A 17,640-nucleotide genomic window follows, 5' to 3' on the forward strand; every position below is an offset into this window, starting at 1 on the left:
TTTAGTAATGAATTCGTTTGTAAAAATTTCGATTTGTTTGTTTTATACAAATAAAACACTTATTTTCTATTTGAATCGAGAAGGGGCATGGAGAAAATCATCTACGACTTCTACACTGATCTCTTCGACAGCCATGTCCATTTGCCTCCTCACCATCTGAGGGAAGACGGACATGTCATTCCAGAAGTTCTTCCGTTCGAAATACGACATACTATCATGTCGGTAACAAATCGTACGGCACCCGGTCGCGACAGAATAAGACCAGAACACCTTTCGCCAGTACTCATCACCACCCTGACGAGGCTCTTTACATGTTACCTGTAGGAATGCAAGGTTCCTAAATAGTGGAGGGCCAGCAAGACCGTGTTGTTGTATAAAAAGGGAGATGCACATGACATCGGCAACTATCGCCCAATCTGCTTATTATCCGTCATCTACAAGCTCTTTACAAGAATGATCCCTAATAGGATTGAAAATATTGGATGAAGGACAGCCATGCGAACAAGCAGGGTTTCGAAAAGGATTCAGCACGATTGACCACATTCACACTGTTATGAAACCCATCGAGGTATCACGAGAGTACAAGATGCCGCTCTGTCTTACCTTCTTCGACTTGAAGAAGGCCTTCGACTTAGTTGAAACGGAAGCGGTAGTGGAGGCCTTGGACATGCAAGGTGTCCCTACTCAGTACATAAAGGTGTGTGTACTTCGGGAGTTGTGCAGCAGCTTCACGACTTCACGAATTTCGTCATTCTACAAGAATATCATCATTGACGTGAAGAGGGGGGGTCCGACAGGGTGATACAATCTCATCCAAAATATTCACAGCCACAATCGAGAACGCATTGCGAAAGTTGGAATGGGACGGCATGGGAGTGAAGGTTGACGATCGGCGGTTACACCATTAGCGCTTTTTTTATGACATCGTACTGATAACACCTAGCATCAGCCAAGCGGAACGAATGCTGACCGAATTCGACGAAACATGTGGATGCATCAGCCTCCAGCTGAATCTGCAAAAGACGATGTTCATTCGCAGCGGATGGGTCTCGGATGCCCCATTCACGCTCAATGGAACGAACATATCCGAATGGAACCAGCTACTTTTATCTGGGTCGGGAATTGAACATGATGAACGACCTGACTCCAGAGCTGGGCGGGAGGAGACGAGGGGCTTGGGGAGCGTATAAGATCATTGAGGATGTAGTGAAGAAGACCAGGAACACCCGACTCCATGCTCACCTCTTCAACACCACCGTACTTCCTGCTCTGACCTATACTTCGGAAACCTGGGCATTTCGCAAGCAGGAAGAAAACGCGGTGAGCGTCATTGAACGCGCAATTGAGAGAGTGATGCTAGGAGTATCCTGTTTTATGCAAGTGAGGAACGGGATTGGAAATTCTCTCCTACATCGACGATCGAAGATTAGAGACGCCGCCGCGTTTGCCAAGGAAAGTAAGATAAGGTGGGCCGGATACGTGATGCGCTTTAATGATAACCGTTGGACCAGAGCCATGAGCGACTGGGTTCCTTGCGATATTAAGCGCACTACAGGAAGACCGCCGACCCGATGGTCAGATTTCTTCATGAAGTCCTTCAAAGAAAATTATGATGCTCTTCGTGTCCCACGCGAAAGGAGGAACCACTGGGAGACTCTGGCACGCGATCGGGACAAATAGAAGAATTATTGGCGCCCGCTTCATATACATATACATACTGCATTGTGTTAAGGATTGCCCCCCCCTTTCCCTCAATACTGCCATGCGAGACTTAAAGGCAGCATACTACGAATCTGGGGTAGTACCGATTTCAAGTGGAGTACCTGTATACGGGGTCGTAGATTATGGAGACCGGGGTGGTTCCGCTCATCTTTCCCTGAGTCACTGCAAGCAGCCATCTCCTAAATGCTGTTTTTTTACGATGCCTTCTATTGCAGCGCGCCACCCTTGCACGCGTGACCTCCCTTACTGTCTATCGGGGCAGTCCGAATTGATTTTCGACGAATCGCAGGGCGGAGGCGGCGCAAAGGGTGGAGCGTTGCAATAGATGGCGTCGTACAAAATACCATTCTGGAGGCGGCTGTTTGCAGTGATGCAGGGAGTGATGAGCGGAACTACCCCCGTCTCCATAACCTACGACCCCGTACACCGATGCTCCACCTCAAATCCGCACAACCTCAGATTCGTGGTATGCTGCCTTTAACCGTCTCTCTTCCGAGGTATCTCAAACTTGTGTAATTGAACTTTACCATCATGAACAACAGTGTAAAGAAAGCAACACAACTCGAACAGTAATATCTGTACGACAATATACTAGGGGTACCCATAAGCAGTCAATTGTTACTAGAGTGGAATATTTGCTTCAGTCTAGTTCATGGCGCGAATGCATAAAGATGTGTTTTATATGGCAATACTACATGCCGTGGGAATGACTTTTGTGACAGTTAAATTCAAACGCTTTTATTACACCTTAAAATGGCGGACGATCAACCAACTAAAGAACATTAACGTCACTGCATGCTGTTTCATTTTTGATAGGCTGTTAATGCGATGGTTGGAGCAAAGAAAATTGGTGATAATTGCCAACGCTGGTTTAGAAAATTTTTCATCTGTGATTTTGACTTGTCTGATAGCGATCGAAGTGGAAAACTTGTTGAGTTTGATAATAACGCTTCAAAATCACTGGTGGGAACTAATTCCAAACTGAGTATTCAGGAAATAGTAAATACAGCTTTCAGGCTACTTTGTCAACAGTCCAAAGTCATCTTCAGGACACTCACAAGGTTCACAGGTAGGGTGCATGGAATTCGCACCTAATGGAGCACGATAATGCCATGCCGCACGCAGCAAGATTAACTAATGAGAAAATAAGGCAACTAAATTAGGAGATTTTAAAACGGCCCTCATTTTTTCCAAAGATAGCGTCATCTGATTTTCATTTATTCCGGTCAATGGAACATTCCCTAAGAAATAAAAATTCCGAAAATATCAACAAATTGCGATCTCACTTAGATTAATACTTTTCTTGAAAGGACACAAAATTCTATGAACAAGAATAAAAATTCATCAGCAAGATGGCAAAAATCCAGGATAACAAGCAGAACAAATTTCCATATAGATGCGGATGGTGGCAGGATTGTAATTTTATATGAGAATGTGAAAAAGCACACTTTGGAGCATCATGACGGGTGCATAGTATGCGTCTAAAAAATCAGGTCCGATCAACAGGAATTGAAGATGATGAGAATCAAGAACACATAAGGAACAAGGAGACTGTCGTCTATCTCCGGTTGTGAGAGCTAAGCAAAATAAAAGTTAATCGTCGTATCAGAAGTAATGCACCTGATGCAGCGAATTACAATTCGTAAACTTAGGTACCGTGAATCGAGATAGAATGCAATACAGATAGGTGCGCAGCAACAACGAGGGAGCTGAAATGATGATGCAGATTTAGAGACATTGCTGCTGAATTGAGTAACATTAATTGGGCATGCCTTTTTCTTTGCAAACTACACTTTTATCCCTCTGCACTCACCTAAAGATACCATCATCGTCAGTTTCGTGACGTGCTCCTTTTATGAATATGGACTTCGAAGAATACTTCACTAGGAAGTTATTTTAAGAGTACTAAGCAATGGCAAGTTCTCTTATTTAAATGGTGTGAAAGCAAGAGGTATTGCAGACGCCACCGAACGCTTCCATTTTTAAAGAAAGTCATGATCAAGTTCGCCATGTCGAACACCCCACTAATTTTGCTTTAATTATTTTTTATTGAAAAGAGCAGTGTGCTACATCATAAAGTAATATCAGGTCACAGTTCCAATCGTTCCTCGTAAATCGAATGTCTGCTGCCTTTTATAGCGTTCCTACGACTGCCACTAATCAAATCAATTTTCGTAATCATAAGCGAAACGTTACGTTTGTTGCGATTCGTTAATATATGAATTATTTTGCAGACAACATTTGGAGAAACTCTTGTAACTAACTTCTTGTTTCAATTGGATTTTTCGGACTCGCCGCGTCTACCCTCACCACTGCAGCTTTTGAATAGGACCCTGATTAACACCAAGAAATTAATTGGTAATCCAAGTACTTGCTATGTAATTACATCAGTTTTGTGTTTTCGCTCCCAATATCTGAATACGAATTGCTGACTTAAAGGTGAAGTCCTATCTCCAATAACAGTACTTGATCGTTCTGACTACCGAGATGATACTCAACCTAGCTTCTCCCGTAAGCAGGGGAAGAGCAGCTATGGAAGCAGGTGAGTTCGTTCATACTTTTCACAGTTACACTTTTGGAAAAATCGGGAGTTTTCTGAAAATCATTTATCGAAGCGAACGAACAGTGTAACTTTTGCGAACTTCAAACTACGACTACACGATTTTTGAAGAACAACGTGTAGCTGTTAAGCAAATAGTGAAAAGATTATGTTGTATGTAGTATTTTTCATGGAACACTATTCTTGATGAAATGGCTAACAACCTATATTGTTCAATTTAAGCTTAGTGATAATTTTCAACAACTGTTATTATTTATTATTATTTGAATAAGCTACATCAACTTTTTTATAGCATGGTGGATGACATGGAAGATGATGATCTATATGAGTTTCTTGAAGACGAGGAAAATGAGGACGATGAAATAGAAGGCGAGTGAAATCCTTGCAGTTCTTAACAATGGCATTTTCTTCAAAGGAGCTAGAACGGGTTCGATGTTGTCTGAATGTTAGAATGTTCAAATTTAAATGTTTAAACAACAATCTATGTAACATGAGGTTTTTGCTTCAACTAGCTAGATTGTCTTCGTCATTGTCAATTAAACACCTTTCTATTCGTATTGACTAATACACTTCTTCATGTTCAAGTCAGAATCTCTCAAGCAATCACAGCCGGCGTAAAAGGCGTTGTAAGACTACGACGCGACGCGCCTTCGGCGATGGCATGCTTAGCTCTCTCTACACCATAAAAAAACCTATACTTCACTCATTTTGCTTTTTATAGTTTTTTTTTCACTCTCCATGGACGACTTTCAATAAACCTCGGCATAACGATCGAAGAGTAAAATCTCCCCGATAGAGAAGATTCTGGATCTACTTTTCGATCTAGCTACAGTTCGAAGTGTGGATCGTATCATACCTGAGGAGCGCAGGGCTTTTTTGCCTCTGCTAGATACTCGTGGTGACTAACGCAAGCAAACAGCCCTTTTTTTTCAACTTTCTGGCGCCGGCGCACCAATCCGACGCCGTGTGACCGTTGCACCCCATTTTGTACCTTCCTCATGTCAGCGCACCAATCCGACACCGTGAGACCCGTCGCACAGAAGCTCCCTGTCTATTTGAAGGGAATTCCACAAGAATTGGGTTCTCTACTACTCTAACGCGCACCGTGCTGTGTGGCTCCCTCGAGGAGAAAACCCGGCGACGCAAGACAAATCGGACCTCCACCCCAAGAAATGTCTCCTTTGTTGCTTCTGGGATCTGAGGGAAATGCTTTTTATGAGCTGTTCCCACAAGGCCGCACCGTCACCGGTTCCATATACGCTAGTCAGCTCCAGAAAATCGCATAGGCTATTCGAGAAAAACGGCCGAGACGAGCTTCGGTGCACTTCCTCCACGATAACGTTAGGCGCCATTTAACTAAGGAGACCCATAAGAAACTGGATGAGTGAGGCTGGGACACGGTGCCGCACCTCCCCTATTCTTCCAACCTTGCCCCCTCAGATTACCACTTATTCCGACCCCTCAAAGCTATCCTAGCTAAGAAAATCTTCGCCTCTTTTGAAGAAGTCGAACGGGCTGTAGCGACTTTTTCGAATCTCAGCCTCCTCAGTTCTGGGAGAAAGGGATCGCTGACTTGCCTATAGGTGAGACATCGTTGCAATCAATAATGGTGATTATATTATTGATTAATTTCTATTGCAAGCTGAGTAAAAAATTAAACAGAAAAAAAATGACAAATGATGACAAGACTTTCTCTCCTGCCTAATATTCAGAAAAAAAGAGATACATTCTGCGGCTCCTCCTACACAACTTATTATTGGCCTTATTTTATAAAGCAGGCTACATCAGGCTGTAAAAAACAGAGCAGTTCAATCTTTTTATTTTTAACCTGCTAAGGAATATTTCGTCAATCCCAGCAGCCTTACCGACGCTTTTTTTCGTTTTTTTCGTTGATTTCTTCGTGGTTTTTTTTTTCGCTAAAAATAGAAGAGTGGAAATAGAACAGTAAAAATGAGGAATGATTTAATGTAAAGGGGCCGTGGCTCCGCAATTCAACGCAATGTCTAGCGGCCTAAAAATCTATGCAAGACTGGGTGAAACGGAGCTTTTCACTAATGCAGGAGATAGAGATTCCGCAGATAGGATCTACTAATTAGATTTGGCGCAAGTGTATGTCCGCGCAGTGCAAACTTTGCTCCAAAAAATAGTTTACGCGTTCGCGGAAACTGTCGCCAGCCTAGAACCACCAGAAGGTGGAACGGAGAAAAGCGCGTTTTGGAGCGCATCAAGAAGGTCAATACACTCTTTTCCAACTCGCAAGTCTTTCTTGTACATTCTGAGGTTCAAGAACAATTTTTAACGTCAAAAGTGAAAACCCAGTGCAAATGATATTGATCGTTTATTCATCCTATTCGTCTTTTTGATCGTCCCACTCTTCTTTGCTGCAGCATTCTCAGCATTTTGTGGTGAGAGGGATGTAAGTGTCTGTTCGAAACATCTTGGAGTGTAATGTCTCTTAACACAATGCGCAAATCCTTTAAATTTGCATTGCATAGTGCAGTGTTTGTAGTGCTTCCATTATTAATTGCAACGATGTCTCACCTATAGGCAAGTCAGCGATCCCTTTCTCCCAGAACTGAGGAGGCTGAGATTCGAAAAAGTCGCTACAGCCGTTCGACTTCTTCAAAAGAGGCGAAGATTTTCTTAGCTAGGATAGCTTTGAGGGGTCGGAATAAGTGGTAATCTGAGGGGGCAAGGTTGGAAGAATAGGGGAGGTGCGGCACCGTGTCCCAGCCTCACTCATCCAGTTTCTTATGGGTCTCCTTAGTTAAATGGCGCCTAACGTTATCGTGGAGGAAGTGCACCGAAGCTCGTCTCGGCCGTTTTTCTCGAATAGCCTATGCGATTTTCTGGAGCTGACTAGCGTATATGGAACCGGTGACGGTGCGGCCTTGTGGGAACAGCTCATAAAAAGCATTTCCCTCAGATCCCAGAAGCAACAAAGGAGACATTTCTTGGGGTGGAGGTCCGATTTGTCTTGCGTCGCCGGGTTTTCTCCTCGAGGGGCCACACAGCACGGTGCGCGTTAGAGTAGTAGAGCCCAATTCTTGTGGAATTCCTTCAAATAGACAGGGAGCTTCTGTGCGACGGGTCTCACGGTGTCGGATTGGTGCGCTGACATGAGGAAGGTACAAAATGGGGTGCAACGGTCACACGGCGTCGGATTGGTGCGCCGGCGCCAGAAAGTTGAAAAAAGGGCTGTTTGCTTGCGTTAGTCACCACGAGTATCTAGCAGAGGCAAAAAGCCCTGCGCTCCTCAGGTATGATACGATCCACACTTCGAACTGTAGCTAGATCGAAAAGTAGATCCAGAATCTTCTCTATCGGGGAGATTTTACTCTTCGATCGTTATGCCGAGGTTTATTGGAAGTCGTCCATGGAGAGTGAAAAAAAAACTATAAAAAGCAAAATGAGTGAAGTATAGGTTTTTTTATGGTGTAGAGAGAGCTAAGCATGCCATCGCCGAAGGCGCGTCGCGTCGTAGTCTTACAACGCCTTTTACGCCGGCTGTGATTGCTTGAGAGATTCTGACTTGAACATGAAGAAGTGTATTAGTCAATACGAATAGAAAGGTGTTTAATTGACAATGACGAAGACAATCTAGCTAGTTGAAGCAAAAACCTCATGTTACATAGATTGTTGTTTAAACATTTAAATTTGAACATTCTAACATTCAGACAACATCGAACCCGTTCTAGCTCCTTTGAAGAAAATGCCATTGTTAAGAACTGCAAGGATTTCACTCGCCTTCTATTTCATCGTCCTCATTTTCCTCGTCTTCAAGAAACTCATATAGATCATCATCTTCCATGTCATCCACCATGCTATAAAAAAGTTGATGTAGCTTATTCAAATAATAATAAATAATAACAGTTGTTGAAAATTATCACTAAGCTTAAATTGAACAATATAGGTTGTTAGCCATTTCATCAAGAATAGTGTTCCATGAAAAATACTACATACAACATAATCTTTTCACTATTTGCTTAACAGCTACACGTTGTTCTTCAAAAATCGTGTAGTCGTAGTTTGAAGTTCGCAAAAGTTACACTGTTCGTTCGCTTCGATAAATGATTTTCAGAAAACTCCCGATTTTTCCAAAAGTGTAACTGTGAAAAGTATGAACGAACTCACCTGCTTCCATAGCTGCTCTTCCCCTGCTTACGGGAGAAGCTAGGTTGAGTATCATCTCGGTAGTCAGAACGATCAAGTACTGTTATTGGAGATAGGACTTCACCTTTAAGTCAGCAATTCGTATTCAGATATTGGGAGCGAAAACACAAAACTGATGTAATTACATAGCAAGTACTTGGATTACCAATTAATTTCTTGGTGTTAATCAGGGTCCTATTCAAAAGCTGCAGTGGTGAGGGTAGACGCGGCGAGTCCGAAAAATCCAATTGAAACAAGAAGTTAGTTACAAGAGTTTCTCCAAATGTTGTCTGCAAAATAATTCATATATTAACGAATCGCAACAAACGTAACGTTTCGCTTATGATTACGAAAATTGATTTGATTAGTGGCAGTCGTAGGAACGCTATAAAAGGCAGCAGACATTCGATTTACGAGGAACGATTGGAACTGTGACCTGATATTACTTTATGATGTAGCACACTGCTCTTTTCAATAAAAAATAATTAAAGCAAAATTAGTGGGGTGTTCGACATGGCGAACTTGATCATGACTTTCTTTAAAAATGGAAGCGTTCGGTGGCGTCTGCAATACCTCTTGCTTTCACACCATTTAAATAAGAGAACTTGCCATTGCTTAGTACTCTTAAAATAACTTCCTAGTGAAGTATTCTTCGAAGTCCATATTCATAAAAGGAGCACGTCACGAAACTGACGATGATGGTATCTTTAGGTGAGTGCAGAGGGATAAAAGTGTAGTTTGCAAAGAAAAAGGCATGCCCAATTAATGTTACTCAATTCAGCAGCAATGTCTCTAAATCTGCATCATCATTTCAGCTCCCTCGTTGTTGCTGCGCACCTATCTGTATTGCATTCTATCTCGATTCACGGTACCTAAGTTTACGAATTGTAATTCGCTGCATCAGGTGCATTACTTCTGATACGACGATTAACTTTTATTTTGCTTAGCTCTCACAACCGGAGATAGACGACAGTCTCCTTGTTCCTTATGTGTTCTTGATTCTCATCATCTTCAATTCCTGTTGATCGGACCTGATTTTTTAGACGCATACTATGCACCCGTCATGATGCTCCAAAGTGTGCTTTTTCACATTCTCATATAAAATTACAATCCTGCCACCATCCGCATCTATATGGAAATTTGTTCTGCTTGTTATCCTGGATTTTTGCCATCTTGCTGATGAATTTTTATTCTTGTTCATAGAATTTTGTGTCCTTTCAAGAAAAGTATTAATCTAAGTGAGATCGCAATTTGTTGATATTTTCGGAATTTTTATTTCTTAGGGAATGTTCCATTGACCGGAATAAATGAAAATCAGATGACGCTATCTTTGGAAAAAATGAGGGCCGTTTTAAAATCTCCTAATTTAGTTGCCTTATTTTCTCATTAGTTAATCTTGCTGCGTGCGGCATGGCATTATCGTGCTCCATTAGGTGCGAATTCCATGCACCCTACCTGTGAACCTTGTGAGTGTCCTGAAGATGACTTTGGACTGTTGACAAAGTAGCCTGAAAGCTGTATTTACTATTTCCTGAATACTCAGTTTGGAATTAGTTCCCACCAGTGATTTTGAAGCGTTATTATCAAACTCAACAAGTTTTCCACATCGATCGCTATCAGACAAGTCAAAATCACAGATGAAAAATTTTCTAAACCAGCGTTGGCAATTATCACCAATTTTCTTTGCTCCAACTATCGCATTAACAGCCTATCGAAAATGAAACATCCCCACTTTCAGCGGTAGCTGGACTTCGTGAGTTATATATATATATATATATATATATATATATATATATATATATATATATATATATATATATATATATATATATATACCAGTCTGAATGTCCGGCTAAAGCCGGACTTCAGACTTTCGGTGGTTTTAGCTTCGCTCCCCTTCACTGATCAATGAAAGTTAATAATAGTGGTGTTTTCTGTAAAATTAGATTTGTGTTTTTTTTTAACAACGCTTTTCTTCTCTTCTTTATATTATAGATTAAGACGAAAGATTACGGAGTTTTCCTTCTGAACGCGTCAATTCTACCTTTGGAGAATATTCGACCATCAGCTACAAACACTCCTTCGATGTCTGATTAATATAGATACAATTTGAAAGCATTACTCGAAGTATGGGTATTCCACCTGATTTCCCCCAGTAGTTATCATAGAATGACGTTCTAACATAAAATGAAGTGAAAGACATCATCCTACTGATAAAGATAACGTTCCACGTCAGATCACGGAAACATCTTGCTACTATTTAGGCAGCCGTTTGCAAGCGTGTTTCCATTTTCTGAAAACGGTATGCTACAAACGTGAGGCGAACGAAGAAGAAAATAGGCACCCGGAGGAGTCATAAAGGTGAAGAGCAAAGCGCCCAGTGGTCACGGCTATAAAACGGCTGTAACCATTTATCTTTTACGTCATGCACACTAAGTTATTGCGCACCAACGACCGGGTCCACCGACGCCGGTGGATTTGTCGCACCCCATATTACAGCAATCTGGCGCCGGCGCACCGATCTGAAGCCGCTGGACCCGCCGCACCTCCTTCCATAGGTATCTGGCGCCGGTGGACCCGTCGCACCCCCTTTTTCGAATTTCGTGACACAGACAAAACACACACACACTCACACACACACACACACACTCTCACACACACACACACACACACACACACACACACACACACACACACACACACACACACACACACACACACACACACACACACACACACACACACACACACACACACACACACGGACTAAGCTCGCTATTATATAAGCCTGAATGTCCGGCTAAAGCCAAACTTCAGGCTTTTTTTGGTGTTCGCTTCGCTCGCCTTCATCGATCAATGAGAAATAACAGTAGCGACATTTTTTTTTTGAAAAATTAGAGTTGATTTTTTCTATCAACTTTTCCTTCAGTTTCTTTTAACCCAAAAATTTAAGCATAGATGAAAGATTTTCCCTAAACGCTCAGTCCTATATTTGGAAAATATTTTCCTCTCAAACCATCACAATTTGGAAACATTATTCAAAGTATGAGTTTCCTCCGTTTTCAATTATTAGCAAAGAATGATGTGCTAACATGAAGACGTGAATACCACTATCGTAGTGATATAATTCGAATTAAGCAGCCGTTCGTACGTGCGTTTCCTCTTTTTGAAGAAGGGATGATAGCAGCACCATTCCGACCCCGTGGGACTGGTTCCACCCCATTTTACAGCTATCTGGCTCCGGGGCACGAATTCGACGCCGTAGGACCCGTCTCACCCAATTTTACCGCACTGGGGCTCCAGCGCACCAAACCAACGCCATGGTACCCGTCTCCCTCTCTTTTTGGGATTTCCTGACTGAGACACGCACATACACAGGCGCACACATGTGACAGAATACGTCCGTTACTATACGGGATGATAGTTTGCAAATTTAGAACTATACATTCACATAAAAGTTTATTTATCCTCACTAACACATGAGAGAAACTAACTTGCTTTATCAAAGACAACAGACATTGCTGTATGTCTCAGGACAATGGTGAAGAGGTAGAGTGCTCCCCTAACAGGTGCATGGCGATGGTTCGGCACCTCGCAAGTGCAGAGTTTTGCATCATTATGGAGTATTTTCGTGACACAAAGCCCGTTATTATATAGCATGATATATTATATATATATATATATATATATATATATATATATATATACATATACATTTTCCGTGTTTATATATGTATATATATAAACACGGAAAATGCTTAGGACTGCATTATGTTAGGGATTGCTCCCTTTCCCTCAATACTGCCATGCGAGACTTAAAGGCAGCATACCACGAATCTGAGGTTGTGCGGATTTCAGGTGGAGTATCGATATACGGGGTCGCAGATTATGGAGACCGGGGTAGTTCCGCTCATCTCTCCCTGCTTCACTGCAAACAGCCGCCTCCAGAATGGTATTTTGTACGACGCCATCTATTGCAACGCTCCACCCCTTGCGCCGCCTCCGCCCTGCGATTCGTCGAAAATCAATTCGGACTGCCCCGATAGACAGTAAGGGAGGTCACGCGTGCAAGGGTGGCGCGCTGCAATAGAAGGCATCGTAAAAAAACAGCATTTAGGGGATGGCTGCTTGCAGTGACTCAGGGAAAGATGAGCGGAACCACCCCGGTCTCCATAATCTACGATCCCGTATTCAGGTACTCCAGTTGAAATCGGTGCCACCCCAGATTCGTGGTATGCTGCCTTTTAGTCTCGCATGGCAGTATTGGGGGAAAGGGGAGCAATCCCTAACACAGTGCAGACCTAAGCATTTTCCGTGTATATATATATATATAAACACGGAAAATGTATAGGAAAATGTATATATATATATATTATATATATATATATATATATATATATATATATATATACTCATGAAGTCCAGCTACCGCCGAAAGTGTGGATCTCGCTTTGTTCCACTTCAGTGGTCAAAAAAGTTTTTAAGCAGGCTCACTTTTTGTAGATTTTCGCAGCAAAACTGAATTTTCCTTTTCCTAACAACGCTTTTTTCTTTCTTGTTTTAAGAAAATTTAAGCGTCAATGAATGATCTATTAATTCTTCTTCTAAAATGGTCAGCGCTTTATAAGCGATCAGCACTTCATACGCGTCAGAATATTCAATTTTGATTTTACACTTACATTTCTGTAGTACCGCTACAATTTGAAAAAATTATTCGAAGTATTAGATTTTCTCGTTCTTTTCTCCACCAACTAACACAGGACCATGTGCTAACCTGAAATTATATGGATGTCATCATACTGATAAAATCAAGGTTTTAAGAGTGTAAGCGGATATTAAATTATGTATAAGTATATATAATATATAAGTATATATAAGTATATATTATAATTAAACTGTAAGCTGATATTTAAACAGCTGTTTTTATCTCTAATTCCAAATTCTGACGGAATGATGTTATAAATCTGCGGTAAACATATAGGGGAATAGACGTGCGGAAGAATACAAAGGGATGAAACGCAGCATATGCAGTTATCACGGCTAAACGGCTCACAACGTCACATTTACTTTTTAAAGAATCCGCTTGAAATTATTGCCCGGTTTTGATGCTCATGGGGATCTCACGTCAGATCACCTAAACAGCTAGCTACTAGTAAACCGGATGTTTGCATGTATGTATATAACTTCTGAGGAAATCTTTGCCATCTGCTAAGCATGATAAGCGTAACGCATACAGGAATGGACGGAGGAGTACATTTCGTTGAGAAAAAGTTCATGCAGACATGCCCTCTCACTTCATTTTACTGCTTCCTGGCGGTGGCGCACTGTAACCTCATGAGACCGGTCTCACTACGTTCAAACGTTTTGACGTCGTTGAACCTGTCTTACCCCCTTACCAGCCCCCTCTACAACACTGCTACTAACTTGTGTCCCAAAATCCGTCGCAAACCATTGGAATTCTTGGAAGCGGGCAAAATTGAATTTTGAAAATACCATTCGAAAAGTAAATTAGCTGCTGATTTCGAATATACTTCGAGAATTTACTTTTGACAAATGAGTGGCCTGAAAACCGGCAAAATTTCCTCAAGCCCTGTTAATCACATTCACACCTCCGCAATCCTGCCATTGGCATATCCTGCGGATACATCTCCATGGAAGGAAGGGTTGTTCATAGAATTCGCGCTTATTTCTCAAAACTAGACAAAATATTTATTATATTCGCAATCGGGAGGTTATTTAGAGCATTTTGGTACCTCACATCACATATGTGTCCAAAATTCCCATTCTCTTCAGAAATTGATGAAAGTGCACCATCGAAGGTTAATAAAAAACCATACTTCCCTAGCTGTGAAAAATCTCCTTGGAAATTTTCTTTGCCAACGGCTTAGAATGAACGCTTACGTCTCGCGTTCCGGTACTTGCTTAGAACTTTTCTTCCTTTACGAGAAGTGAATTAGGCGCTAACATTGGATGACAGCTGGTCATGGTTTTCAAGTGACCAAATTGAAGAAAATTTCGTCTGGTTTCACAAAACAGAAATTTTTGCAGCCTCTATGAATTTTTTCAGTACCTCAAATAGCCAGTTCTTCTCACAAAAAGACAGTCTTTCAAATGATGTTGAGTTCACTTTTATTTACGAACTTCAAAATTATAACACTGACTCTTATAAAGCAGGCGATATTCTATAGCTGGAATGGTTATCGCGGCCCAGGCATGGTCTGCCACGAATCTCACACCTTCGTTAGATGACTTCTTTGACGACTCTGCGTCACAGAGAGACATTAATGTTTGAACATAAATGAACAGTGACAACAATTCTACGTAGTTCTCAGTCATCAGAACTATACAGCTTCAATTTCACAGGCTTTCGGAAAGAAATACAAACAAACGAAACAAACCTCCTAAAAAAAGAAACATGTAACAAATTAAGCCGTTTATGGAGGGGAAAATCAAAACTCAGATTTCGGAATTTTCGGTGTTTTGCAGTTTAAGTCGGATAACATCCACTTCCTTTTCTTTCCTTTCCTCTTCTTTTTATTTCTTAGTTTGATTTCGCCTGTCATTTTCCTTCCTAGCCGTTTCAAATTATCACTGCTGTTTCTATAAGTAAGAACTATGTAGAATTGTTGTCACTGTTCATTTATGGTCAAACATTAATGTCTCTCTGTGGCGCAGAATCGCCAGAAGAGTCATCTAACGAAGGTGTGAGATTCGTGGCAGACCATGCCTGGGCCGCGATAACCATTCCAGCTATAGAATATCGCCTGCTTTATAAGAGTCAGTGTTATAATTTTGAAGTTCGTAAATAAAAGTGAACTCAACATCATTCGAAAGAGTGTCTTTTTGTGAGAAGAACTGGCTATTTGAGGTGCTGAAAAAATTCATAAAGGCTGCAAAAATTTCTGTTTTGTGAAACCAGACGAAATTTTCTCCAATTTGGTCACTTGAAAACCATGACCAGCTGTCATCCAATGTTAGCGCCTAATTCACTTCTCGTAAAGGAAGAAGAGTTCTAAGCAAGTACCGAATCTCGAGACTTAAAGGCATCACCCCACGAATCTGAGGTGGTGCAGATTTCAGGTGGAGTATTCGCATACAGGATGGGAGATTAGGGAGAGGGAGGTGATTCCGTCCATTTCTTCCTAATTACCGCAAAAAACGGCCCGGAAGATACGGCTTCATTCGTTTTGGCGCACCATTTTGTACAAGAGGTTCGATTGGAGCGCGCCAGTCTTGTGCGGCGCTGCATCTTCCGGGCCGTTTTTTACGGCAATTAGCAAGAAATGGACGGAATCACGTCCCTCTCCGTAGTCTCCCATCCCGTATACGAATACTCCACCTGAAATCTGCACCACCTCAGATTCGTGGAGTGATGCCTTTAAGCGTTCATTCTAAGCCGTTGACAGCTGTTCAAAAAAATTTCCAAGTAGATTTTTCACAGCTAGGGAAGTATGGTTTTTTTATTAACCTTCGATGGAGCACTTTCATCAATTTCTGAAGAGAATGGGAATTTCAGACACATATGTGATGTGAGGTACCAAAATGCTCTAAATAACCTCCCGATTGCGAATATAATGAATATTTCGTCTAGTTTTGAGAAATAAGCGCGAATTCTATGAAAAACCCTTCCTTCCATGGAGATGTATCCGCGAGATATGCCAATGGCAGGATTGCGGAGGTGTGAATGTGATTAACAGGGCTTGAGGAAATTTTGCCGGTTTTCACGCCACACATTTGTCAAAAGTAAATTCTCGGAGTATATTTGAAATCAGCAGCTAATTTACTTTCGAATGGTATTTTCAAAATTTAATTTTGCCCGCTTACAAGAATTCCAATGGTTTGCGACGGATTTTGGGACACAAGTTAGTAGCGGTGTTTTTTTGTAATTTCTGGCACTAACGCATCCACATGACGTCATGAAGTACGATTGAACGCCTTGTCGCTGTTGGATACGTAAAACCAAATTCTACTGCCTTCCGGGGCGCAAATGTGAGCCCCAGAAAGTACAAGGATGGGGTGAATCTCGTCCCACCACATCTCTCTGGCGTCTGGGACTAGCACATCTATCTGACGCTGTAGAATCCGTCCCGCCCATCTAGGCGCTTTCTAGCATGTGCGCACAATCTGACGTTGTGGATCTGGTCCCACCCTATATTTCTGCCTTCTGGCGCCGGCGCACCCCTTCAGCATAAAACTCGCCTCACTGTCTTCTGACGCCAGCACGTTCATCCGCCCTACTCCGACTTCACTATTTCGGAACAAAAACATGTGAATTTATCCACACCTTAAACCTGTCATCTCACTTTGAACACGACGAAAAAAAGTAAAAGTGAATGTTTTTGATCGCTTTGTCTACGTAGTTTGTTTTAACACAACAAACTGAAGAATCCGGAGTATTGGAAACTCTGCAAATCTTAACAAAAAAAACAAACGCACAATGAAGTAGCAAACACAATCCACATAGAAGAATCACCAACGAAGCAAAAGGACACTTTGTTCAACTGCTGAAAATAACAAAACTATTCAAAATGAGAAATTAAAAGATCTAGTCTAATGTGAAGACTAAGTACATGACATACTTTCACAATTAGTTTTTTTGTCGTGTTTGAGCTGAAATCTTGAACATGAGCTCTTGCAGGAAAAGCATCAAAGCATGCTTTCTCTGCAATGAAAACTAGATGCGTAATTGTTATTTTTAAATATCTTACATCAGTGAAACTTAGAACGAAAAAGAACGAAAACATCTTTGTTTTACTTCCTCGGAAGAAAAGCAAAGATGGAGCACGTTTTCTTACTTTAGAGGAAACATTTAGCAAAATACCGCGAAAAGTTTGTTAATTCACCCAACAAAAGCTTTCATTCCATCTATACAATCTGAGAGTTAGTCACTTTTACTGTGTTCTAAAATTGAGAGTGAAAATGCTCATAAAGGTTTGTATCTCTCCTCAACACATTACTAAAGGTAACCAGTTCTATCATGAGTATCCCGCATAGTTCTTGACAGTTGTAGAATGACTGCAGGTGAGGTGAGTGCTCGTCTCCCTGACCATCCTTGACGGTGCAGAGTTTTTCATCTTTATGAAGTATCTCCGTGATACACAGACAAACACACATACTCACACGTAAAGTGCGTTATTACATAGCATGAAGATATATAATATACTAAAACATCTTATTTCTCTGTGCTTCTTACTTCTTATCTTATT

General features: G+C 41.4%; 4 protein-coding genes across 4 annotated transcripts; 3 read left to right on the forward strand and 1 right to left on the reverse strand.

Annotated features, from left to right (window-relative positions):
• Positions 1-87: 87 nt before the first annotated feature.
• On the forward strand, positions 88-802 carry RB195_024620 (uncharacterized protein; the record flags this gene model as incomplete). The annotated part of the gene is made up of 2 exons (XM_064212460.1): positions 88-244; positions 468-802. 2 exons carry the CDS (start codon positions 88-90, stop codon positions 800-802), a joined length of 492 nt encoding a protein of 163 aa, XP_064068341.1.
• Positions 554-4,659, forward strand: RB195_024621 (uncharacterized protein; the record flags this gene model as incomplete). Its single annotated transcript, XM_064212461.1, has 4 exons — positions 554-697; positions 3,957-4,080; positions 4,162-4,264; positions 4,575-4,659. 4 exons carry the CDS (start codon positions 554-556, stop codon positions 4,657-4,659), a joined length of 456 nt encoding a protein of 151 aa, XP_064068342.1.
• On the forward strand, positions 1,072-1,680 carry RB195_024622 (uncharacterized protein; the record flags this gene model as incomplete). Its single annotated transcript, XM_064212462.1, has 1 exon — positions 1,072-1,680. The coding sequence occupies one exon, from the start codon at positions 1,072-1,074 to the stop codon at positions 1,678-1,680; it is 609 nt and encodes a 202-aa protein (XP_064068343.1).
• Positions 4,660-8,021: 3,362 nt separating the features above from the next.
• Positions 8,022-14,716, reverse strand: RB195_024623 (uncharacterized protein; the record flags this gene model as incomplete). The annotated part of the gene is made up of 3 exons (XM_064212463.1): positions 8,022-8,106; positions 8,417-8,519; positions 14,596-14,716. 3 exons carry the CDS (start codon positions 14,714-14,716, stop codon positions 8,022-8,024), a joined length of 309 nt encoding a protein of 102 aa, XP_064068344.1.
• Between the last annotated feature and the right edge of the window lie 2,924 nt (positions 14,717-17,640).

Source organism: Necator americanus, chromosome X (assembly GCF_031761385.1).
Source record: "Necator americanus strain Aroian chromosome X, whole genome shotgun sequence".
Taxonomy (NCBI): domain Eukaryota; kingdom Metazoa; phylum Nematoda; class Chromadorea; order Rhabditida; family Ancylostomatidae; genus Necator; species Necator americanus.